The sequence below is a fragment of the Zosterops lateralis genome, assembly GCF_965231275.1.
Source record: "Zosterops lateralis genome assembly, chromosome: 15".
Taxonomy (NCBI): domain Eukaryota; kingdom Metazoa; phylum Chordata; class Aves; order Passeriformes; family Zosteropidae; genus Zosterops; species Zosterops lateralis.
In genome coordinates this window covers 3,189,929-3,213,991 of record NC_139775.1, presented here as the reverse complement: position 1 = coordinate 3,213,991, position 24,063 = coordinate 3,189,929, and the positions used below count along the sequence as shown (strand labels likewise).

General features: G+C 48.5%; 1 protein-coding gene and 1 pseudogene across 2 annotated transcripts; both read left to right on the top strand.

The window, feature by feature from the left end:
- Nucleotides 1-3,176: 3,176 nt before the first annotated feature.
- On the top strand, nucleotides 3,177-9,084 carry LOC310915419 (kinesin-like protein KIF19; annotated as a pseudogene). Its single transcript has 6 exons — nucleotides 3,177-3,310; nucleotides 4,343-4,526; nucleotides 5,179-5,441; nucleotides 5,612-5,731; nucleotides 6,409-6,551; nucleotides 9,012-9,084. The product of its transcript is annotated as a kinesin-like protein KIF19 (transcript).
- Nucleotides 9,085-11,428: 2,344 nt separating this feature from the next.
- On the top strand, nucleotides 11,429-18,621 carry CHST12 (carbohydrate sulfotransferase 12). Its single transcript, XM_083872378.1, has 2 exons — nucleotides 11,429-11,540; nucleotides 16,776-18,621. Exon 2 carries the CDS (start codon nucleotides 16,871-16,873, stop codon nucleotides 18,119-18,121), a length of 1,251 nt encoding a protein of 416 aa, XP_083728504.1. The 5' UTR covers nucleotides 11,429-11,540; nucleotides 16,776-16,870; the 3' UTR covers nucleotides 18,122-18,621.
- Nucleotides 18,622-24,063: the final 5,442 nt, after the last annotated feature.

Genomic DNA, 24,063 nt, shown 5'->3' with positions numbered 1-24,063 from the left:
TTCTTATGATGTATCAGAATTCAAACAGCTTGTGAATCCTTCCAGAGCCCAGGAAATTTCTAAAACACAGTGAGAAAATCACAGGGAATGTAATTAGGTATAGATCATTTGGACAGCTGTTGTGCCTGACCAAAAGTTTTTGCTTTTTTTTTGACTGAATTAGGGGGAAGTATATATAGCCACAACAAAGAGCCTGATAGAAGGAGTCATTTCTGGCTTCAGTGCAATTGTTTTTGCATGCAGTCCAACAGGTAAAGTAGTGCCTGTAGCTGTTCTGCTCCAGAGGAATAAAATATAGCTGTGAAAACCACAAATATAGAGCCAATTAAGTGCTTACTGTGAGGACAAGGGTGAAGAGTTAAAATACCATTCTCACTGGGAAGTGTGAACCTCACTTAAATGCTAAAGTAACAGTGAGGCTGCCATGCTAGAAAAGTCACTTAATTGAGGTAGAATTCAGCAGAGACAAATCTTCCCATTAAAAAGAAGGAGGTGATAAGGGCATCTGTGCAATGCTGGAGGCTGATGTCAGGAGAACTGATGTAGCTGTGGAAAGCATTTATAGACCACAGCTCTAGCTCTGAACGCTGAGGTGAGCAGTTATCTTCCCTGCCTGCCCATCTGCCAGTCCTCTTGTCACCCTTTTTGGATGTCACACACTCTCTCTCTCCTCAGGCAGTGTCACTGTGGGGTGAGACACTGGAGTAACTGGAGGAAATTATGGGGTGAAGGACAAAATTAATAGGAGGCCAAGCATCATTCTTTTGGGAAACTTGCTCACATGGCAGTTGGGCTTTGCTGCTGCTCTCTGTGTCTTGAACAGGAACAGGAAAGACCTGTTGATTTTGCCTCTCAGAGGATTAAGGAAGGAGCTTCTATAGGGTTAAAGAAATTCTGTAGATGTGGGTCATATATCTCTAAGCTCACAGGTGACCAGTGAGTTTTTAAATTAACTTAATGCCATTGAATGTTTCATCCTTTCTATAAGATTTGGCTGAAATTGGACAATAAATTTTTGGGGGCAGGAGGAAGGAGGACTGAGAGTGACTGTGTGCTGTCAGAAGTTGTCTCTCCCTCAGGAAATCAGAAAGGTTGCAGACACGCTCTTTGTCACGCTGGTTATTTTATGGATACTTTACAACCTCATTTATGAACCTGGCCTCAAGCCTCAGTGCTGAGCTCTCACTGCTGCTGCATGACAGATGTGTTTTCTACAGGATGGTGGGGAGGAGGTGACATGGAGAGAAAGGCAGGCTCCCTTTGTGAGCAGAATTGAGACACTGCCAGTGTATTTGTGTAAATTGCGATTTCCTTACAAAATTCTTCTTTTGTAGCAAGTTAATTACTTATTGATTTTACTGTTGATGGAGAGAGGGCCTAATGAATGGTCTTTTATCAGCACTGCCTTCACTCCTAATTGGGATTCTCCACCAGAATCTCAATGAACTGCAGGGCACCCAGCCACGGTGGTTGTCCCTGCACCATAAAACCCTGTCACATCCACATTAACTACATCCCTCCAGGACTCCCTGGGGGGCAACAGCAGGACTGTTATGATGGCACACATCAGCCCAGCCAGTGCATCCTCTGAAGACTCTCAAAGGACCTTGTTCTCTGCCTATTGAGCAAAAAACAGGGAGGCACAGGTACCAGAGCAAACAATTCCCAAGGAGGTGAACCTTAAAGATTTGGAGAGGGTGGGAAGGCCCTGGCACAGGTTGCCCAGAGAAGCTCTGGCTGCCTCATCCCTGGAATTGTCCAAGGCCAGGTTGGACAGGGCTTGGAGCAACCTGGGATAGTGGAAAGTGTCCCTGCCCACAGAACGGGGTTGGAACTGGATGAGCTTTAAGATCCCTTCCAACCCAAACCATTTCATGATTCTATGTCTAAAAGCTTTCAAGTGGAAATAGAAGATGCAATGGATGAAGGAAGAACAAACTTCAGGAGTGGGCAGTGCAGGTTGGTGTAGAGGTGTGAGTGAGAGAAGAAATGCAGATGAAGGGAACAGTGGAAAGCAAACTGTGTGAGTTTTAGATGAAAAGAGAAATATGAAGGTGAAAGAAACAAAGCAGAATAATGAAAAGGCAGAGGATGATGTGGCAGGTATGGATGTGGAGAGATCAAGCACCTGAAGGAGAGGGTTGAGAACCAGGAGAAGCAGAAAAGTGCAGTCAGCCCCAACCTCAGGGCTCTGCAGTGTAGAGCCAGGAGCTAGGATGGCTCTGGGGTTTCTGGAGGGAGGACAGCAGGAGAGGGACTGTGTGTGGGAGTTGTGGTGGTGCCTGGTGGGTCTCTTGTGGCTGAGGAAGCTGCCTCAGGAATGGCTGTAGAGGAGCACAGTGGGGAGCACAGTCCCACGGGCAGAGGAGGCGGGTGAGGGAACTGAAGTTGTTTTTCTGCATGAGCCTCTCTGTGTGACTCTGGCTATCACCCTTCCCAGTGTCTTCCTCAGCCTTAAAATGTGTTAAATTTCACAAACTTGCCCTTGAAAGGAGATTTGCCATCAAATGGTGGCATTTGCTGTGGGGAGTCCTGTCTCTCACAGAGAGGTGACCGAGTTTGTGTCCTGCATCACCGCGGGCTCTGAGGCTGTGTCAGGACACTGAGCTCTGCTCTATGGTCCACTGAATGTAGTTTAAACAAAGAAAAAAATAGAGAGACAGGCAGGGTGAAGATTTTAAAACACTGATTGTTCTGCCCCGGGGATTGTTCCTTTTGTCAGTGAATCTGGCAAGAAATGAAATAAAAATAGTCAAGTTCTCTGACAGACTATACATAAGATATAATAGGCCTCTGTTACCAACAGCCAAGGTTATTTCTAGATAATAAGCACAGAAAACAGATACCTTTTTCCTTTTGGTGTGTGCAAAGGCAAAAGAGATCTCCCTGCAATGCAGTTTCACCTGTATATTCACATAAGCATAACAATGAGCCCTAGTTATTACTAGTAATGCAATCATAAAGCTGTATCAGATTTCTTCAGCACATGATGAACTTGACAATACTACAGAAAGCAGCAGAATCCTGTAAAGGAATGTCTTGCAGCATGTGGCCTGGTCCCAGAGTAGTTTTTGGGGGGGATTTCACAGAATTTCACCTGGCTTAATACCGGACCAGAAATGTCTTCCCCTACAGCAGAGAGGCAGTAAAGCCCTGAGGCACACAGAAGCCAAGTGATGAACACTTTGAGGGCACAGCTGATCGAGGCTCTCAGAGAGCAAATGGAGATGTATCACAGCCTGATGGAGCTGGAAAACACCAACATCCAGCTGCATGTGGATCCCTGCAGGCACCTCCTAACAACTGCTGAGTGAGAACCTCCTTAGTGTCCAACATGATGGATACTTGGACCTCCAAACTCACCAGGAGAAGCTATAGCTCCATAAAGCCACCAGCACACAGAGCATCGAGACTAACGTATAAATGCGAGATGTCCCACCTCTTTTGGTCCTAATTCTGAACTTGTGTTTTGAGGGAAAAACTGGGTGGAAGCACAGCCTGGGTTGATCCTTCCCTGGCCAGCCACTCAGTGTTTTTGAAGTGGTTTCCATTTGGATGCAGTGCCTCTAGGCATGATTCCCTGCCAGAAAAAGGAGCGGCATCCTTTTCTTCTGCATAAACTTATAAGTAGGTGTCAGTTCCCTGTCCTTAGTTAACCACCTAATGCCTCTGTAAATTTTACAGAATCATAGAATGATTTGGGTTGGAAGGTTAAAGACCATCTCATTCCAATCCCCCTGCCATGGGTAGGGACACCTTCCACTGGACCAGATTGCTCTAAGCCCCATCCAACCTGGCCTTGAACACTTCCAGGGATGGGACATCCACAGGTTCTCTGAGCAACCCTCACCAGTACCTCACCACCCTCCCAGTAAGGAATTTCTTCCTAATATCTAATCTAACCTTGCCTCTGTCAGTTTGAAGCCGTTCTCCCTTGACCTGCCACTACGTGCCCTTGTAAAAAGTTTTTTTCCATCTTTCTTGTAGACTCGCTTTGAGTACTGGAAGTTCTGGTTCCTTAGATTTTGGGTCATTTGTGGTTAAAACAATCTTGAGGACATTAAAGATATTCAACAAGTACCTGTGAATAGGCAGGAATTTGTGCTGAGGTGTTCTTTCCACAGAAAGATCACATAGGAGGCAAAGGGAGGAAGATAATTGTGTTTTTTGCGTGGTTTGTCCAGCTCCAGAGCAGCCTGGACTAATTAACTCTCTTGTTGTCATGGAAGAAGAGGCTGTACAGACACAATGAAGGGCTATACATCACTAGAGCTATGTCACTGTGTCCCAGAAGTTCCTCTCTTCTTTTTTTTTCTGTCTTTTTTTTTTTTTTCCCTGGCAGCTGGGAACCAGAGAAGGCTCAGGAAGCACACAAGGATGATATGTCATCAAAGGAGGAGAAAGGAGGAAACACTGAGGAGGAAGACAGGGATGTCATGGATTCACATGAACCTCAGAGGTTACAGCAGCAAGAGAAGAGATCAACCTGCTGCTGGCAGAAGAGCGCAGAAGATGAGGAGGGGAAGGTGCCCTCAGGGTTGCCAGTCTGACCTCTGCCTGGTGGGTCCTTGAGGGCAGGAGGTTCAGAGGTCCATGTGGATTTGTGCTGGCACCATAAAAGCAGTGAGGCACCTGACTCCTAAATACTTCAGACTGCTGAAGGAAACAGCTTAGGATCATCCTGCCTCTGTTCCTATGGGTTTTAGGATGAGGGAAAAGCACCCCTTGAGCTTGTGCACCTGTAAGTGAGCTAATTCACAGAATCACAGAATATTCTTATTTGGGAGGGGTCCATAAGGATCATTAAGTGAATGGCCCATACAGGGATCAAACCCACAACTTTGGCATTATTAGCACCATGCTCTGACCAACTGAGCTAATTCTTCCCATGTCAAGGGTTTGCCCTTCAGTGGTCATTCAATATGTTGCTAATTACTTTTAGTCATGATTTTTTTGGTGGTTAACATTTGGGAGATCCTCTAGGCAAGGACTCTGCATCTATATATATCTGACATGACTGAAATATGGTGCCTGGTAGTAAAACAAGGAAAACACAAAATAGTTTTTCTAGATTTTACTTTAATCTCAGCAGGATGGAGACAGCAAAGGATTGTTCAGATGCCTTTGTTACCCCAAGAAGCTGAGCTGCCTTGGCAAACCCCTACCTATCTTTTTCAGACAGAGCTGGAGCAGCACTTAGCAAATGCCAAGGGAAAAGCTTCTCAGATTTTTCCCTAGACAAATCACTGGTGAGGATCAGCAGGAGGTGCTAAGGTTTCTCTGCAGGGCCCACGAACTTCAGCTTGGCAATACAGAGCTGCAGGTAAATACACTGCACAGGCAGAATCTGTTGTGCCAGAAGGATTTTGTGATCCAGCAACTGCAGCAGCACATGGTAGTCTGCAAAGAAATTATTCAGCAGTAGCAGATGTTGATAAAAGGTAAAGCAACACCTTTGCTCCTGCTCTGTCCTTATCTCCAAGTTTTGTTTTCTGATGGCAAACTGGAGAAAAGCCCATTCAGGAAACACTGTCTTGGATGTCATGACTTAGTTGTTCTCAGATGCTTCTCTAACTAGATTCTTAACTGTTCCTTCCTATCTCTGCTCCAGCCCAGAACATTCCTGTCCCAGAGACACCAGTGAGGCTACACTGTGCACCTCTCTGAGCTGGAGAAGGAGGTGCTGAGCTGCCTGCTGCTGCTAGACTCAGTGATGCTCAGCACGCTCAGGGTAAGGCAGAGCACCCTCTTGTGCTGGAGAATCCACCTGTCCCATGATGTGGTGTCATGGCCAAGGAATCACACACACCCAAAGCCTGGCTGGGTCCTGGTGCCAGTCAGGAGCTGCACAAGGATTTTGTTTTAGGGACGTGTTGTCTCTGGAGTTCCATTCAACAGAAAGGCAAAGGCAAGATGGCCAAACACGCAATACCCCAGGTGACGGCTGGAGGAGACTCTTATCCAGAGGCCTCTGTTCACTCAGGGCACAGATGTTCTGAAGCTTTCAGATCTTTCCCATCAGAAAGGAAAGATGCTGCTGGCTGCTTTGTCTTAGGAAAACTTGTGTGTCTTGAGACAGTAAGGGCTGCCAGGAAATTGCCAGTCTTCAGCAGGGAGTCCAAGCAGCAGCATCTCCTGTTTATTATGATTGCCTAGAATGAACAGGGCACAGAGTCAGGTTTCACCTTGAATAATGCCCTGAATGTTAGTCATGTTGTTATACAAGAAATTAAACTACTCTGAGTGACCCTCTACAGGAGGGGAGCAAATAGCAGGTGGCTTGAACTCTGTAAAAGTACATAAGGTATCAAGAGTGTCTTTGTAACGCTGACTGAGAGCCTGGGCTAGAGAAGGGGCTTTATACTGAGAAGAACCTGCTGAGAATCTCATTCTTCCCTCTTCCTGCAGCCCCACAACAGCCATTCTCTGGATGTCAGTCAGCATCTGGATCCTAATAAAGATGACATCAGAAAGGGTGTGCCTGGGAACACGAAGGATATTCCCTGGGGGGTGAAATTTGACATTTTCTCCATCACCCTTGAGTCAGACAAGTACTCTAAGTTTTTCTTATTGTTACACTTTTTCTCTAGGGCATGGAGACCTGGCACCTCCCAGGTAAGCCCACAAAGCTGGGAGATACCAAACTGGAACAACCTCTAGAAACTGAAATCTCTTTATAGTTTCCTGGTCTATTGCTCTTGGAATTCAGCTGTGTTTTAGCAGGACCCTTCTCTGCAGAGAGGGCTATGGGACATATTTCAATTTGCTTCTGTTGCCAGGCTTTTAAACCAAATAAAGTAGCCAAGATAGTGAGGATCAGGGGACAAAAATGAATTCTGAAGTATTCCTTGCTGTGTGCTTTATCACCATGTTTACCAGCTTTCTAGCTTTCCCCACAGCTTGACAGCTCTCAGCTAGATGTTTCATCTCTCCCTGTCGATAAGGGGTCTGTGCTTTCACCTGTTAACCTCTTGGCATATTCTGTTCACAGTGGCAGTTACAGATCATCTAAAATGACACTCTGTAGGAAATACGGTCTCTGGATACCCATTGCAGCCCAACATTCTCTGATTTGCCAGAAAGCTCAGTTCAGCATGGCAGGAACTGAATTCAAGGCACATTTGTTGTGGAAAGCATCCTGCTCTTGTGATGGCAGAACAGCTAAACCTAGTGTATGTGAGGTTTTCCATGGGGAAAAGTGCCTCCTATAGACATTGCTGATGTTCTGTTGAGTCCAGAGACCTTGGAGGAAATTGACAAAAAACCAAAGAACCAAACTTTAACAGAGTGGGAACACAAACTTATCTTAGTGTTTTTTTCTAAAGGGGATGGGCTGAGCAGAAGGCACAGATCCAGGGGAGTGGGTGATTTTTAAATACAGTAAGAGAAACACAGTACAAACTGCATGAGGAAATAAGTTAAATATCTTAATTCTTCTATAGCACCCCTGACCTCCTGCTTAAAGAGCAAGCTGAGCTGGTCAGGTGGGAAGGGCAGGGAATATTTTTGGTGCAATATGGACAACAGTCAGAGGTCAGAGACAAAACCACTGGGTTTAACTCATCTTGATGTTTTTCAGATCTCGAAAGATAAATCCTGGACTCCCTCAAGCCCCAGGACAGACAAAATCTGTGAGAGCCACCTGTACCAAGGCAGCCTCTTCCATCCATCCCAAGCTGCAAGTAGCAGATCCATTGCCACAAAGGTCAGGGCTCTCATCAGCCACCATTCAGGTAGGAGCCAAAGAGATTTCTCTGTGCCTGACATCACATCTGACAAATGGGGACATCCTGCATCAGCTCTGCTGGAGAAGATGGATTGTCAGGTAAGAAATAAGTCAGGGTAAGTGCTAATGATCAGAACTATTAGTAAGACAATCATATTTTTAGATGGTCTAAGTAGCTTTTGATGGGTAAGAAAGCACATCCTTTTAAACAATTGCCTCAGCTATGCCTCTGTAACCTATGGGGAAGCATTAATGTTCAGTTGAGTTCATGTGCAGCAAGTTGTTGATCTCAGTTTAGTCTTTGTTTCATATCCAAGCTAAGCCTCAGCAAGGACACCAGTTAGGCTGCACTGACCATCTGCCAGCTTCAGTTGTTTTGCTTTGTGCAAGCACACAAGACCAGGAGGAGTTATGGGGAGCTGGACATCCAAATCCTACTGAAATGTTGCCAGAATCCTTCACCATTCTGGCAAGGGGTGTTTATTGATCCTCATAAGTCCTTCTTAATTTTTTTAGTAAAAATGGCTAACTTTTGGTTTACAATGCTCTAATTTATTTTGGATAGATATTAGCAACTCATACATTGCAAAATGTTTTTAAACTGTGCTCTGTTCCCACTGATTATAACAAAGCTCTCCCTGCTTCCAACAGAGGTGACTCCATGCAAGGTCCTGCCAAAAGGCAATGCTCCTGCAAGCACCACCCAGCACAGCAATGCTGGTTACATCAAAGAACGGGACCTACAGAAACAAGTGAGTGCATGAAATATCAGACTGGATGGCACAGAAGGAACTGTGACACTGTTCAGCACTTGCTGTGGTGCAATCTGAACTAAAAGAGCTGTAAATGCAACACAAATGGTCCAGTTGTGAAAGCAGTCACATGGGTAGAGGTTTTATAGCCAAGTTTTAAGCCTTTTTTCTTTGCAACAGATGACATGGGCAATGCTCCAGAAGGAGTTACACTCCATCTCCCTCTTAGCCAAAAATAGCCTCTTAGGAAGAGAAAATGACGTTTTCAGAGGTGTTCATAACCCCAGCCTAATCCATATGTGAAGCACGGAATTTAACCTGAGTTAGCCACATGCCAGCATACTGCTGCCACTGAAGGTGTCACCTTGAGATCTTCCTGAGGCAGCGACCTTGCAGTGCAGATCCTTGGCCTTTGCCAAACTCACCCCTCCACAGCCTGTAACAATCTGTCTCTTCCCCGTTTTGATTGGCAACGAGACTCAAATCAAGTTGTGACAAACTTGACTGAATTCTTCCTCTTCCCTCTCTTGCAGGGCCTGCAGATGGTGCCAGCAGTCGGCAAAAGCCACAGGCAGTCGTCTGTCTGGGGAGCCAGCACAGGACTAAACAGAAGTCACCCATGAACAGGACTCTCGTTGGCCCCAAAGGATTGCAATTTAAAGACTGCTGGAAGTTGAGGAAGCAAATTCAGAAGTGTGCCTTTAAAATGTATTTAAGCTTCTGTGTCATGCTGCTGAAGAGCAGAGGAAGGGTGAACAGGGAGGAGTGGAAGCTTTATACACTGTAAATTTCCTGTTCTATATCCCTACTTCAAGTCTTTGCTCTGCACTGTGTGCTCTAACTGTTAGCTTCAGTCTAAATGAAGTAGGGTGTTAACAGAGTCCAAGAGAAGAGGAAAATCTCATTTTCCCAGCAGTGTCTGTCTCCCAGAAGATGTCAGCATGGAGCCCAAGATGCCTTTTATTCCCAAGGCAAAAGTGTGGATGCCATCCATGCATCCAAAAGGCTCCCTGACTATTAAAACCAAATGTAAACGCCTGAGAAATAGTTTCCCTGTTCTTTCCCCGCGTGTTGCTGTGAAGCTGGGAGGTGTACTGCACGTCTGGAATGCTGTTTGGGTGAGCAGATGTTTGGCTGTGAGAGCAGACAGAGATTGCTCTAAGCTCTCTTCTATCTACAGAGCATTTCAGACCTGACTACAGACAGAGAGGCAGCAGTGGTGATAGGTGAAGACCCTGATAATAATGACTAGCCTGGAGGTAAACTGTGGGAATGTGTTTTTCTTTTTGGAACAAATGTCTTCAGCTGGAAGCCTTCTCCATTAAAGGGCTTTTAAAATATGCTGCAAATAAAATGGCTCTGGATAACTGCATGGAATAGTGACTCCTTGCCCCACGCAGAAGTGGCTTCCCTCCTCTAAGGTGACAGTCTCAGGTACGTTTGGGCATTTTTTTCAAATGGTCAAAGAATCTTTTTTACTGCTGCAGCACTGGCAAAGAATTCTCCTGTGTGCTGTTTCTCACTGGGTGACACTGTACACACTCCTATTTCTCTATGCCTCTTGCTTTGCTGTCGGGAAGAGGAGGGATAGTTCACTCCAGGGATGAGGAAGCTTAATTATTTGTCTTTAAAAATGCCTTAAGCCCCTGAAGTGGGGATGCAATCAATGCAAAGGTGTGAGCAGGTGTAGCAAGCAGCCAATTTTCCTTATGAAACAGTAAACAGCAGGAAAAAATGTGACAGGGAAGTGAAAGGTCAGGAATACGTGTCCCCAGAGCTGACTCTTTTAGAGAAACAAAGGCATAAAAAAAGGACACAGGTAAAATAAGCACAGCGTGTGTCTAAGACAAACTCGTGCCAGCAGATCCTGAGCCAGGACTGTATTTACAAGACCTCACTGACCTGCAAACAGTGCGGGACCAAAAGTGAGGTAAAACGAAGCTTTCCAATCATATACATCTTTGCTAAATACCTTTGGGCTGAATCACCGTGAAAAAGTTGCAGTGTTTGGGGCCATTTCAAGTGAGCTGGATTAAGCCAAGCGCCTCAGTCTGAGGCTGCAGCTCCAAAGGGGAAGTTTGTGTGACAGAATTTGATAATTTTCCATGACTGTTGTGAAGAGCACAGAGCCATGTGATGCGAAAACTTCCCTGTTTGTAAAATCTGCATTTTAAGCCTGTTAATCTATGTAAAAATTATGAAATCTTGGAGGCGGGATCTGTGAATTATCACTGTAGGTTTGATTATCGCTGGATGTGAGGCCGCAGCCCATGTCTTGTGCCAAGTGGAACTTTTCAGTGCTGGGCTAATGTTTTTTTGATTCAATTCTTACCAATCACAAACAACTAGAGAAGCAAAAGGAGCTTAATCTGTCCTGGGATTTTTTCAGCAGCATTTTCTAGCCTTACTGTGTCCAGTTATTTAGACTTTGCTCCTTATAATGACTGCTGGCCACCCAAGCCTCGGGGACATTAAATACACATACAGCGTTACGGTATGGTAACCTGTAATTAATTTAGAAGTGAGCTTTACGTTAAATTTTTACAGAACCACAGAAGTTTCAGGGTCGGGAAGGACCTCTGAAGATCACCCAGTCAAACTCTCTGCCATGGAGAGGTCACCTAACACGGGGGACACAGGAGCGCCCAGGTGGCTTTGGGCGATCTCCGGAGAGGGAGACTCTGCACCCGCCCTGGCCGCCCTGTTCAAATGCTCTGCCCATCTCCATGGGAAACAGCTCTTCCCCATGTTGAGGTGAATCTCGCGTTCTAGTTCCTGGCCGTTTGTCCTTATGCCGGGAGGGTTTTCAGCGCCGCGGGCAGCCGCCCCACAGCCGCCTCCCTTCCCTCCCTGAGGCGCGGGCGGGGCCGGGGCCGCCCCCTGGCGGGCGGAGCGGCGCCTGCGCGGCCCCGCGGGGACCCCCGCGCGCGGCGTCTCGCGAGAGGCGGCGCCGGGAGCGCGGCGGGAGGAGGAGGAGGAGGGAAGGGGAAGGGAAGAAGGGGAAGGAGGCGAAGGAGGCGAAGGCTGCGAAGGAGGCGAAGGCTGCGGTGCCCGGGCGGGAGGTGAGCGCGGGGCCGGGCAGGGCTCGGGGGTTGTCCGAGGAGCCGGGCGGGGCCGGCTGAGGCGGTGCCGCCCCGGGGCTGGACCAGCTCCCGGTTATGAGCGCGGCGTGCCCCCGGCTGCCCCTCCGCTCTGCCGGTGCCAGGTGGGCTCGGCTCCGGCGGGGCTGGGGCTGGCCCTGCGGGAGGCTCTGCGGGACAGCTCCCCTTCTCCACACACCCGGCACCTCCCCGGCCGGGCGCTCCCCAGGGAGCCGGGGGTGCAGGATCGGGGGCACCTCATCGCTCTCTGCGCCCACCTGGAAGGAGGTTGGAGATAGGTGGGTGTCGGTCTTTTTTCCCAGGTAGCAAGACATAGGAGAAGAAGAAAAAGCCTCAAGCTGAGCCAGAACCACAAGAGAGAGGTGGCGGTGCCGCCGTCCCCTGGAGGTGGATGTAGATGTGGCACTCGGGGTCACGGTTTGACAGCCTTGGGTTGATCGTGGGGCTCGATCCCAAAGGTCTGTCCCAGCCTGAAGGATTCCGTGCCTCCCTCCAGCCCGGTGCTGGGCCTGGGGCCGGGGCAGCCCTGCCGGGGGGCGGTGAGGGCTGCGGGAGCGGTCCCGGGGCGCTGCTCCGGCCACAAACACTCTTCTCCCAGCCTGAACCTCACCTGCCGAGCTCCACCGCGGGGCCCGGGCTGAGAACTGTGCCCGAGGCAGGTGTCTGTAGCCTGCAGTGTCAGGGTTGTGTCAGGACACAGCGATGTCCCGGGGGTTGCTGGCCCAGCTGCGGCACTGAGGTGCTTCCTGCGATTGTGCAGCCGGGGACGGTGCGTATGGTGGAAGTTTGTGATAAACGTGGTGGATGAACAGGGTGTGCTGTGTTTGGAGGAGTTTCCTCCTGAAATTTAAGAAATTGTGACGGCTTCCAAGTATGGATATTGAAAAAAGAGGTGACAAGTGCTGCCGTGCAAACAAACTTTTTTGGCAGCAATGTCGGGCAAGGTGTTGACAAATTGTAGCTGAAGGTGCTCTTCTGCTGGTCTCTAACGTACATGGGCTAAGTTGTGGTGCAACATGCAAAGCCCCTCTGTTTTTTGCTTATGGCGTACATTTATACTTATATAAGTATTGATGTCACTTGATGGGTTAAAACTTCCTTGCTCTGCAAAGTGTGCTAGACTCTTGGGAGGCTGGGCAGGAACAATGTGTTGAGGGATGGCCAGATGCAGGAAATTTGTTTGTTGGTACTGTCTGCTTTGACTGGTGGGAGCTTTTGCTCCTGCACCTTTAGGAGATTAAATTGGTTCCACTTTTCTAGAGGTTACTAAGATCCCCTAAGCATAACTGGTGTGTACCATGATATGTGAATGTAGAAGGCTGCATGGGTCCAGTGATCCCTGGGGAAGTGCCCCAAGGGAAAGTATCCATTTGAATTTGGTGGGGGTTTTATGTGTTTTTAAAAGTTCTTACTCCACTTCTTTCTGTCTTCCTAAGCAGGCAAAATCCAAGTAAGCTGCCTGAAATCCTGTATCTTGTCATGTTAGATCAAATGGGCACTGGAGGAGTTGAGGTGGTTCTTAGTGCTGGGGAAACCCAAAGCAAGAAAAGAGGGAATCTGCACCCAAGCCTTTGGAGGCACATTTCTTACAAGGCCACTGCTGTTCACAGAGAAGGCTTATTGTCCCCTGTGTCTGGCACATGCCTTTCTGTAAGCTGCTTTATTTTCTGTAGGCCTTACTGCTCCTGCAAGTGAGTTGGAGTTACTTTCTTTTGCAGAGAAGCTGGAGGAGAATGTAGCCAGGAGGAGAGGAATAGAGACACAATTTACTTAAGCTCATATTTTTCCTAAGAATAAACAGTTAGAGTTGGGTTGTGAACTGGAAATAAAGTTTCCAAACCCCCAAGGAGTTGCATCTGCAATAGCTTTTGCAATAAGAGTGCTGGGGACACATCTCTGCTTTCTGGTGTTAAATGAGATTTTGAGAGGTGGATGTCTGACACAGCAGGGGTTTGGCATTGTCATTGGATGAGTGATCTCAGTGTCTTTCTTGGGCCTGGGATGGAATAAAAGTTCTTGGTTCACACCCAGGGCAGGTTCAGGTTGGAGGTGATCGCGGGGTGGCTGCTCAGGGGACTCTAGGATGATTACAGCACTTGGTCCACTTTCCAGTTTGCCAGCACCGTGTCACAGAGGCAGCTTTGTGTGGGTGCTGATGCACGTTCCTGTTGGCTGGTGACTTTGGGTTGAACTTGAATGTGAATTCTTGGCTCTTTCTGGAAGCTTTTCCCTTTGATTCTGGCAAGGGGAGGACAGAGGCACGTTCCCTCTAATGTGCACAGAGACCTCTAATTTATGCTTTCAATCTGGCGTCCTTTATGAAGTGCTCAGGAAGGGGATGGGTCATAATCAATAGAGCAACTCTTGTTTTCTGCAGCATTTTCCTTCTGAGGGGGAATTAAGCTGTCTTACTGCTCTTTTCCAGGGTTCCTCTCTGGCACTGGCAGAGTTAATAGAAGTGGAGTCTTTCTGATTCTGTGCTGCTCACTGCTGTGTGTGTGTCTTGGAAAAGCCAAACTCTCTGGCAGGCCTGCGTGCCGTGTCCTGGAAAGCAGGCTTGGAGCCCTTGGGGTGCACTTGGTAAAGCTGCATTGTGGGGTGGCTTTGGTGAAGATCCCTCTTTCCATTTGCCCCGGGAATGTGAGTGCCACACACAGTGTCCAGTCTGCCCCTGTCACTGCTGCCAGGGGGGTGATCCATCCACGCCTGGCTGGGACAGCTTTGCAGGAATGCTGGGAGGCTGCCGTGCTGCCCAGGGCTGTGGAAGCTGCTGGGGATGGGGACAGCAGGGAAGGATGCTCCGTGGAGCTTTCCAGGCTTGCTGCATTCCAGCCAGCCCAGAGGTCTCAAGCAGCGCTGGCAGCGCAGTGTGCTGGGATTCTGTGCGCAGTGGGCACCCTATTCATCCAGAATAGGAAGCAGTCCCTGCCCTGAGCAGCTAAACGGGATCAAAAGCAAGAGCAGATCTGGGCAAAACTCAAACCCAGGGGTGTGCCAAGCAGGAGGCTTGGCAGTGTCCCTCCATTATCTTCTGCTGCTGGACTCAGATGCTTGGTCTGAGTGCTGACGCACATGTGTAATTTGCCCCTTCTTTAGCTCTCTGCTGATCTCTCTGGGTGTTTCTTCTCAGATCTGCTCCATCTCCGATCTTGACTAGCTAAACACGGAGAATTACTGCTGAGTAATACCTGCTTTTTGCTCTGCAGAGTGTAAAACGTTATGTCTGCAGTTCCTTCCGCTCCTCTGAGCAGACAGAATAAGAACCTGGCTTCAGGAAAGGGCACTTTTTGGTGTTGCAGTGCAAACCCTTGTGTTAGGCTACAGCTCTGCTGAATTTCTGGCTCTCCCTACTTCCAAATTGTAAATAAATACACCAGGGTGGAGAAACCATAAGCCTTTGGATATGTGTTTTCTGTCTTGGGACAAGCTGACCTAATACTTTGACATGTAACAGTATCTGGTAGTGTTCCTCTTTGTTACTAAATTCTTGTCTAATGTTTGAAACCTGGACTTTGGCTTTAAACCCCTGAGACGCAAGCACAGCCATGCAGGGGACTTTACCAATCATTCGCTGCAAGGCTGCAGTGAGCTTCAGAGGTGCTGGGCACCTTCTCCCTGGGAATGACAGAGCTCAGCACTTTTGCATATCTGGACTCGAGTTCTTCTGCATCTCTGTGAAGGGTGGGGTTGGTGCTGTTTAAAGGGTGGTGTGAATTGGCTGGGGAGCAACCTCTGTGTTTTGGGAAGAAGAGACACCCAGCCTTCATTTAGAAAAAACTTTTCAGGGCAGCTTGCCCTGAAGTGGCTTTGTTTTCAAAGCTGGTGTTTGCAGAGTTTGTTCTGAAGTCATTGGAAAGATTTGGGATGTCTGTGGAAAGGACAGCTCTTGTTTTTTATCTGTAGGTGCTGCTCTGTGTTTATACAGAGCCTGGACTGTGCTTGGAGGGGTGGAGAACATTGCAGTAACTACTTGTAGCTCCTCACTTTGCTGTACTGTTCTTCCCTGGCTATAGGCACTGGCTCCTTGCTGGCTGGGGGAGAGATTAAGGCTGGTTTGCCAGCCTGCCTCTGCCTGGAGCCTTGGGCCAGAAAACATGCAGCAGCGTGGGGAGGTGGCTGTTCCCTGAGGATCTTGGGGGAAGAAAGGGGCTGGGAATCATGGAAGACAGACAGCAGTGAAAAGATGGGGCTGGTTGAAGCAAAAACCCAAACCTGCTGCACCCCTCAGAACAGATGATCTGAGCTGCCCCTTTAAAAGTGATTTCTCACCTGTCCTTGGTGATCAAGGGTTGTTAGTATTAAATGTGATAGAAATATAAATTACATTAAAGCAGGGGAAGAAGTCCTGACTCAACAGTGTCTGGGCATGAATACAGATTTACAGAGCATCCTTAATCTCCTAAAACATTCAGTTAAAAGTAATCTCTCCTTTAGATTTTTATTGATGCGTGGCTCTTATCAGGACAATATCCCTTTGTGGGAGTGTTATAGGAGAACTGTTTGTGTAATCTTTGTTCCTGGTAAAATGAAATAAATACCAAGAAAGATCATGGAGATAACACCTACTGGGTGCCTTCACACAGAGTAGATAAGATGGTATGTTCAGGTCAGTGATGTTCTCTCAGCAGGGACTTGCTTTAGCCACTGAAGCAGTGGCACCTTTAGCCCTGTATTCATAACTCCAATAAGGAATTTGTTTTCAGCCCAGAGCACCTTCATGCAGAGATGAGACCACAGTGTGATACCAAAAGCTGAAATCATGGATTGAGCTTCTTTTTCTTGTGCGTTAGTGTAAAAATCAAGGAGATCTTAAAAGTAATTGGCTCTGCATGCTTTCTGTGTATGGTTGCATATTTTAATACTCTCAAACTTGCCTCTGTAAGCTCTGGGCCTGAAATAATTTTTTATTAGTTTTTTAAAATTTAAAAAGAGCTTCTCTTGAAATCACCTAACTCCAGAAACTTGAGATTGATAAAAAGCCATGATTGCTATGAATCTGATAAAATTGTAACACATTATGTCTGCTTTTGGCCAGCCAGCTCTTTTCCACAGAGTCTCTATGGATACCTCTGACTCTCACAGCTCTCCCTCTGTGGATGGTCAGCCCCATGTCAAGTTTTGATTGTGCCAGGTCATTCTCTCCAAACCAGAAGGATTAAGGGTTCAGCTAACTTTCCTTTCTTTGTACCTTTCCAGGCTCCTGCTCTGCAGCACCATGCTGGATCCCAAGCCTCACTCTGCAAGCCAGAGGTGAATCCAGGTGAAAGCCAGCTACCACAGTAGGTGTCAGGATGACCAAAGCACGGCTCCTCCGTCTGTCTGTGGTGCTGGTCTCCATCTTCATGATCCTCCTGATTATTGTATACTGGGACAACGTGGGGACAGCTCACTTCTACCTGCACACATCCTTCTCCAGACCCCGCTCCCCAGGAGCCATCACAGCAGGTGAGGACTGGGAAGCTTTGCCAGATGTCGATGAATTTTTTGCAAAACTGCTTAGTTCGAGCCTGAAACAGAACAGCTCTGTCCCCCGAAAGGCAGAGCAGCTCCTCGTGCAGGGCTCCAACAAGCCCGCGCTGAGTAACTTGGAGGAGAACGTGCGGGGCTATGACTGGTCTACGCACAAGGACAGGAACAGCTTGGACCAAGAGAAGCTGCAGGTGGAGAGGCAGAGAACGCTGCGGGAGTTTTGTGCCAATTCCAGCTTCACCTTCCCCACCAAGGAGCGCTCCTTCGATGACATCCCAAACTACGAGCTCAACCACCTGATTGTGGACGACCGCCACGGCGTCATCTACTGCTACGTGCCCAAGGTGGCCTGCACCAACTGGAAACGGGTGATGATCGTGCTGAGCGAGAGCCTGCTGGACCAGGGGGTGCCCTACCGGAACCCTCTGGATATCCCCCGGGAGCACGTCCACAACACCAGCACCCACCTGACCTTCAACAAGTTCTGGCGCCGCTACGGGAAGTTCTCGCGGCACCTGATGAAGATCAAGCTGAAGAAATACACCAAGTTCCTCTTTGTACGGGACCCCTTCGTCCGCCTCATCTCTGCCTTCCGCAGCAAATTCGAGCTGGAGAACGAGGACTTCTACCGGCGTTTCGCCATCCCCATGCTCAAGCTCTACTCCAACCACACCAACCTTCCCACCTCCGTTAGTGAGGCCTTCGGGGCGGGCCTCAAAGTCTCCTTTTCTGACTTCATCCAGTACTTACTGGATCCCAGGACAGAGAAGATGGCCCCCTTCAATGAGCACTGGAGGCAGATTTACCGTCTATGCCACCCGTGCCAGATAGACTATGATTTCATTGGGAAGCTGGAGACGCTGGATGAGGATGCTGCTTATCTGTTGCAGCTCCTGAAAGTGGACAGGCTGCTCCGCTTCCCACCCAGCTACCGGAACAGGACTGCCAGCAGCTGGGAGGATAACTGGTTTGCCAAAATCCCGCTGGCTTGGAGACAGCAGCTCTACAAGCTTTATGAAGCAGATTTTGTACTCTTTGGCTACCCCAAGCCTGAAAACTTGCTTAAAGACTGAACGTGATTGGGCAGTGGGTGTGGGAGGGAACATCTGAAATACCAAAAATGTTTAAATCCTCCTCATTTTTGCTCTTAACTCCCCAATGCAAGTTGGTACAATGAAATATATTTTTTCTACTGCTTCCCTTTCCATTTTTGCAATAATGCCAGAGTCCAGGGTATTCCAGCCAGCTGAGCATATGCAAAAAATGCCATTTTTTTGGGTTATAATTTGTTTTCTCTTTTTTAAAATGTCCCCATACTTCGCAATGGGTTGCTGCCCTTGGTCACTCTGCCAATCATGTCCTTCAGTAGCTTTTTATTAATACTTTTTAAAAATTAATATATTTAAGATATTTAAAACAAAGCGTGTGTCATGACAAAGGAAGGGAAGGAATAAAAAAAAAAGTAAAAGAAAACCCCAAGAAATTACGAACCTGCCTCTGTGTGTTGTCTCAGGGTGCTGTTTCAGAGGTCCAAGGTTTGCAGAGCACTTGGATCTCTCTGCGGGCTGGGATGTTGATGGTACCAGGTCTGCTGGTGGTCACTCCAAGGCAGTGGGTTGGATCAGTGCCTGGCTCTGCCAAACAGGCCTGGAAGAACACCTGGAAGGACTCTGGTGACTCACAGTGCTCACAGGTGTGGAGTGTGACTCCAGGGTCACAGGAAGGAAACAACATTGGGAGCAGTGACAACAAGTACTGTGGGGTGTTTTGGGGCATGCACATGGCCAACACAGCACCTCTGCATTGCCCGACCTTTTGGCAAAGTACTGTGAGACTGTGCTGTCCACAAAGCTGAGGTTCAGCCCCTATACCTTGCTAGTGTGGAGCATTCCCATGACTTGTCCCATTCCAGGAGGGTGCTGAAGTTCTTAGGGGTTGTGGCCAGGCAGGGTGGGCAGAGTGTGCTCCTGGATGGGTGAGCTGGCCAGGCCCTGGCTGCTCCATGTCCTTGGTCACTGCTGCAGTGCAAGTCCCTTGAGTGCTGTATCCTCATCATCCCTTTAAGGGAGTATCCAAAAGGTTTCTTTCAATAAGCTGATGTCAAGGTGAACTCAAAGTTCTGTTTTCAGCATTCCAGCTACTGCTCGTGACACCACATCCTCATCCACTGCCTTTCTCTTATTCCAAATGGCTGATGCAGATTTCATCATCTGCCTTGCTGGGACCTGCTGCAGGAGTGATGGTTCCCACTGTGCTGGGAGCATGTGGGCTGCTTCCCAAAGGAAATTAAAGCCTTTAGAGACTTTTTGTGTCTCATCAGCTGAATCCGCTTCTCTTTCTCTCTCTGAATTGCTCTGCAAAAACTGTTTGCTTAGCAGATTAGGCAGGCAACTCTTTCAGAGCTGAAATGCTTAATTATTTCCCTGGACTGTGGATGGTATTGGTGATTAAGGTCCAGGGTCAGGCCTTGGGAGACAGCTCTTTGTTTTGGGGAGACTTCTTTGTATTGGTTTTTTACTCAGTTTCTCTCCAAGGCCATCACCAGGCGTGACTTTTCCTCTCTCTCTCTCTCTCCCCCCCTCACTTCCCCAGTTTCTGCACAAGTACATCTAGGCACTCCATGCTTTTCCTAACAAATATGCTGTATCAAGCTTTTTAACCTATAAATGAGAGGTAATTGCTGGTAGTTGGACTCAAAATAAAGGGTTTGTTTCTCCTTGTATTCACACCACTCTCCCGTAATTTCTGCAGTTATTTGCAGTTTAAATGAGCCTGGAGCCGTTGTCAGGGTCTTGGTGCTTTGCTCCTCGTAGCTTGGGGAAAAAGGAAGTGCCTGTTTCTGAGTCATTATTTAAAACTAATAATAGAAAAGTGTTGATCTCTTCAATTTTTTTTTCCTCGTTAACAGTTAATTGCTGCAAAACAGAAAGATGTAGAGTCTTGTCTCCTATAATGAGTAATCCCGGGAGTCTCTTGATTCCTGCTACATTTACATTTCTTCAGGGTGGGTTCATCCCGCTCTTCAAAAAACACAGCGTGGATGTTTTCATCTCTTGTCTTTTCAAAGTGTTTATTTTTTTCCTCTTTTAATTTCCATGTAATTGATGTTTAGTATGTGCAGGCATGGGGGGCTGGGGCCGGAGCACAGATGCCGTGTGAGCTTCCCACCAGCTGCTTCCCCTGCACCTCCTGATCTGGTTCTCTCTCTTCCTGCCCCTCCGAGCAGTGCTTGTATCCCAGTGCCACCCTGCAACCCAGCTGCTGCGTCCCCAGCCACACTTGTCCTGTGATTCATGGCCACAGCCAGTCCCAGGAACATCTTCTCAAGGTCACTGGTTGGCAGTTGTCCAGGGCAGGGGAGGAATGGCTTGCAGACTGTTACTATTTTTGGCAGTGAGGTCCTGGTTGTGCAGTGGGCAGAAAAGGTGCAAAATGGCTGCAAAACCTGCCCGGCAGCTGCTCCATGTGGTGTGAGAGTGTACCCTCTCCATGTGGCTGCCTTGTGATTTAACAGCCATAGAAGAAAAAGGTTTTTCCAAGGCTCCATTCCCTTACCAACACTGACTAGACGGGGAGACTTGGAACATGCTGATTTCTCTTTCCACATCCAAAGCTGGATGAAGTGAGTAAATTCCAGCATTATGTTCTAAAACCATCCTGCATCACACTTGAGGTCCAAAACACCCCATTGTGTGAGGCTGAGCAAGCTGCCTACATCCCAATGGCTTCATCAGCCTCCATAGGAGCTGCAGGCAGAAAAGCGAATGTACAGATGGCATGAGGCCACTGAGGGCCCTGTATTCTCTACTTTCCCTCTTTCACCTCACCAAGTCCAGCCTTTACTGATATCTTAGACATTTTAGTGCTTGCAGAACTGTCCCCAGCTGATGTGCTGGGTGCTGTTGGCTCTCTCCTCATTTTCCATTGCCACGCTTCAAAGCTCTTCCCGGGAGGAGCAGTAAAACTCTGATGGGGAGTGTTCATGTTGCAGAGCTCGGCTTCTGGATTCAAAATAACTTATTCCTTGCTGCTCCTCCCTTTTGAAGCCCTTCTTCCCCACCCTGCCACCATTGTGAATGTATTGTTAAGAAGTCAAAGGGGATCCAGGCTGTGCTGAGCTTTGTGGTAAGACCACTGGGTTGCCAGAACTGGGATGTAGCCTCTGGCTTTGGAAATGTGCATTTTTTGTGGGTTTATTGCTCTGTTCTCATGATGTGAAAGTGTGTATGTAGGGGGGAGAAGAACAAAGAGTTCAACTAGCCATGCTTCCTTCCCCCCTGGTTTCGTAAAGGAGCTGGAATTTGGTATTTGACAAATAATGGCAGGCAGAATGCATCCGTGCTGGCCTGAAGTCAGAAGAGGGCTAAAAATCCTGGAATGTAGAAGGTTATGATGCTAGTATCAGTTTCATGAGGGGTGGAAAATGCTTTGAAGCAGGCTATTTGTGTCTGAATAAACCTGGCTTTGTCATTTCATGCTCAGCCTGCAAAGTTGTGTCCTGTTCCCCTCTTGGCTTTCTTTTCCCTGGGGTTGACCACTTGGCCAAAGACAGCACGGAGTCTAACGAGGCAGAACTGATGTGCAGATGCAAAAATAACCTGGGGTTTGACCAAGATGTTTCCAGCTGGGTAGAACTGAAACCAGCTTTAGTGCTTGCTCAACATCAGAGCCAAAATCTTTACACAACCATTGAAGAGATTTGGTCCCTGACTGTTTGATGCCGCATTCTCTGGTGGAGTGGGATGCAGTGACCTGGCTTTGCAGCCCCTGTGTCCTCCAGGAAAGGGCTGTCAGGTCAGAACTCCATGTTTTTTGAGCAGTGACATGACTTTGTCAGAGTAGGAGTGTTTTTAACACATGGAAACCTTTGCATCTCAGTATTTTTTGCCTTAACTCTTTAATTTGCCTGTGTTTTGGGGGACAAAATGATAGACTCATCACCCACGGGCAACATTCACCCCGGGACAACATGTGAGATGAAGTGTTTTGGCTGTGTGTTTTGCATCCTTCAAGGTGGCACTGGAGGATGAAGGGCAGGGGATGAATGGCAGCATTGAAAGGGTGGTGAAGAAAAGCCAGTTTGTTCCTTCTTACGTAAGCCGGACCTTTGCAGCGCCCGCGGGGGAAAGCCGGTGACTTGGCAGGGTGCTGCGGGGCTGTGGTGCACAGCGGTGCCAGGGAGGGTGTGGGGTGTGGTGGCTCAAAAGAAAGTCGTGTTGCTCGAATTTAAGGCCTTGCCCACTCTGGTCTTGCTCATAAACCCTCTAGTCAAGGGCAAGAGGGATAAATAAAGGAGAATTTAATAAAGCCATTGATTGATACGTGGCTGTTTGGGAAGGAGATGGGGGAGGATGGGTGGCGCTGGCTCTGGAGCTGGCACAGTGCAGCTCTTCTCTATCTTTGATTCAATCAAATTGGGGATCGAGCTCAGACTGTGCAGGCTGAGGTCTGTCCTTGCAGGAATTGGGGAGCATTATGCCCTGAGGGCTGTGGCAGAGTTCATGCCATGCTGGGAGTGGTGTGGAAAAGCCCTGTGCTGGGATGGAGGCGATGCTGAAGAGCCCTGTGCTGGGACAGGAGGGATGCTGGAGAGCCCTGTGCTGGGACAGGAGGGATGCTGGGGAGCCCTGTGCTGGGACAGGAGGGATGCTGAAGAGCCCTGTGTGGGACAGGAGGGATGCTGGGGAGCCCTGTGCTGGGACAGGAGAGCCCTGTGTGGGATAGGAGGGATGCTGAGGAGCCCTGTGCTGGGACAGGAGGGATGCTGGGGAGCCCTGTGCTGGGACAGGAGAGCCCTGTGTGGGACAGGAGGGATGCTGGGGAGCCCTGTGCTGGGACAGGAGAGCCCTGTGCTGGGACAGGAGGGATGCTGGAGAGCCCGTGTCGAGACGTGAGCGATGCTCGGAGCCGGGGCTGGCTGAACCTCTTCCCTCCGCCGTGTCTGTGCGAGGCTCTGCAGGAACCAGGGCGTGCAGCCGCTCCGCAGTGGCCAATTCCAACCCCCGTTTTGTGTTCCTGGGCTCTGACAGACGCCACTCCCCCCGGCCTGGCTCCTGCGGCAACAGGAGTCCGTCTCCTCCAGCCGCTGTCAGCAGCAGTTCCCGTCACGGATGCCCTGCGAGGTGATGAGCAAAGCACAACCCAAACCCACAGTGCGGTTCCTGCCCTCAGCAGGAGCTTTTTGTGTGCAACCTGTGATGCAGGTGAGCCTATGTCTGAGGCCGAAGAATTAATTGCTACCACTGAATACTAAAGGCTCTGGAAAACCTCACGGAAGGAGGTGATTAAAAAAAAACCAAAACAACCAAAAACAGGATCATAGCATCATAGGCTGTCCTGAGGTGGAAGAGACCTGCAAGGATCATCGAGTCCAGCTCAGCCCTGCCCAGAACATCCCCAAGAGTCACACCAGGGGTGCTAATGGAGAGTGCTGCAGTAATTTTTGCAGACTGCCCCAGAGAGGAAGCAGGGCAAGCAAATGCATCTGTCTTTTTTCATAATTTATACATTGCCATTTGAATATGGCTTTTCAGGTATCCATGTCCTTGCCATTAGGGCTGTGAGGTCTGGATCTGGTCCATGGCATTTGGAGAGAGACAGTGACTCCCAGGTTGTGGTGGGATACAGGGCAGCAGGAATTTCCCTTGCAGGGAATGATGCAAACCCAGAGACTTGTGCAATGGACCATGTTTTCCTCCTCAAAACATGCGACAGAGCCAAGGAGCATGTATTCAATTATCAGTGATGCTAATTGTAGCTGTGAGCCCTTTGGTGAGTTCCTCAGGCTGCCTTCTGTTTGTCCTCTATAGAGGGGGAGTGGTAGGCACGAGTATTTTGGAGAACTCCTGTGTGTGAGCTGTGTCCACAGGAGGTCTGGAGCCCTCCAGAAGGAGCATGGCCTGGGTGTTGGGAGAGACTGTTGGCAGTGAAAGCCATGCAAAACTTCCTCAATCCAGGCATGTTTTACCATGGGGTTGATCTGGAAGCTGCTGGCATGAGAACTGCATTGATTCAA

Bases quoted from the DNA above. Each gene is read 5' to 3' on its own strand.
- CHST12 (XM_083872378.1), top strand. From the start codon at position 16,871: ATGACCAAAGCACGGCTCCTCCGTCTGTCTGTGGTGCTGGTCTCCATC.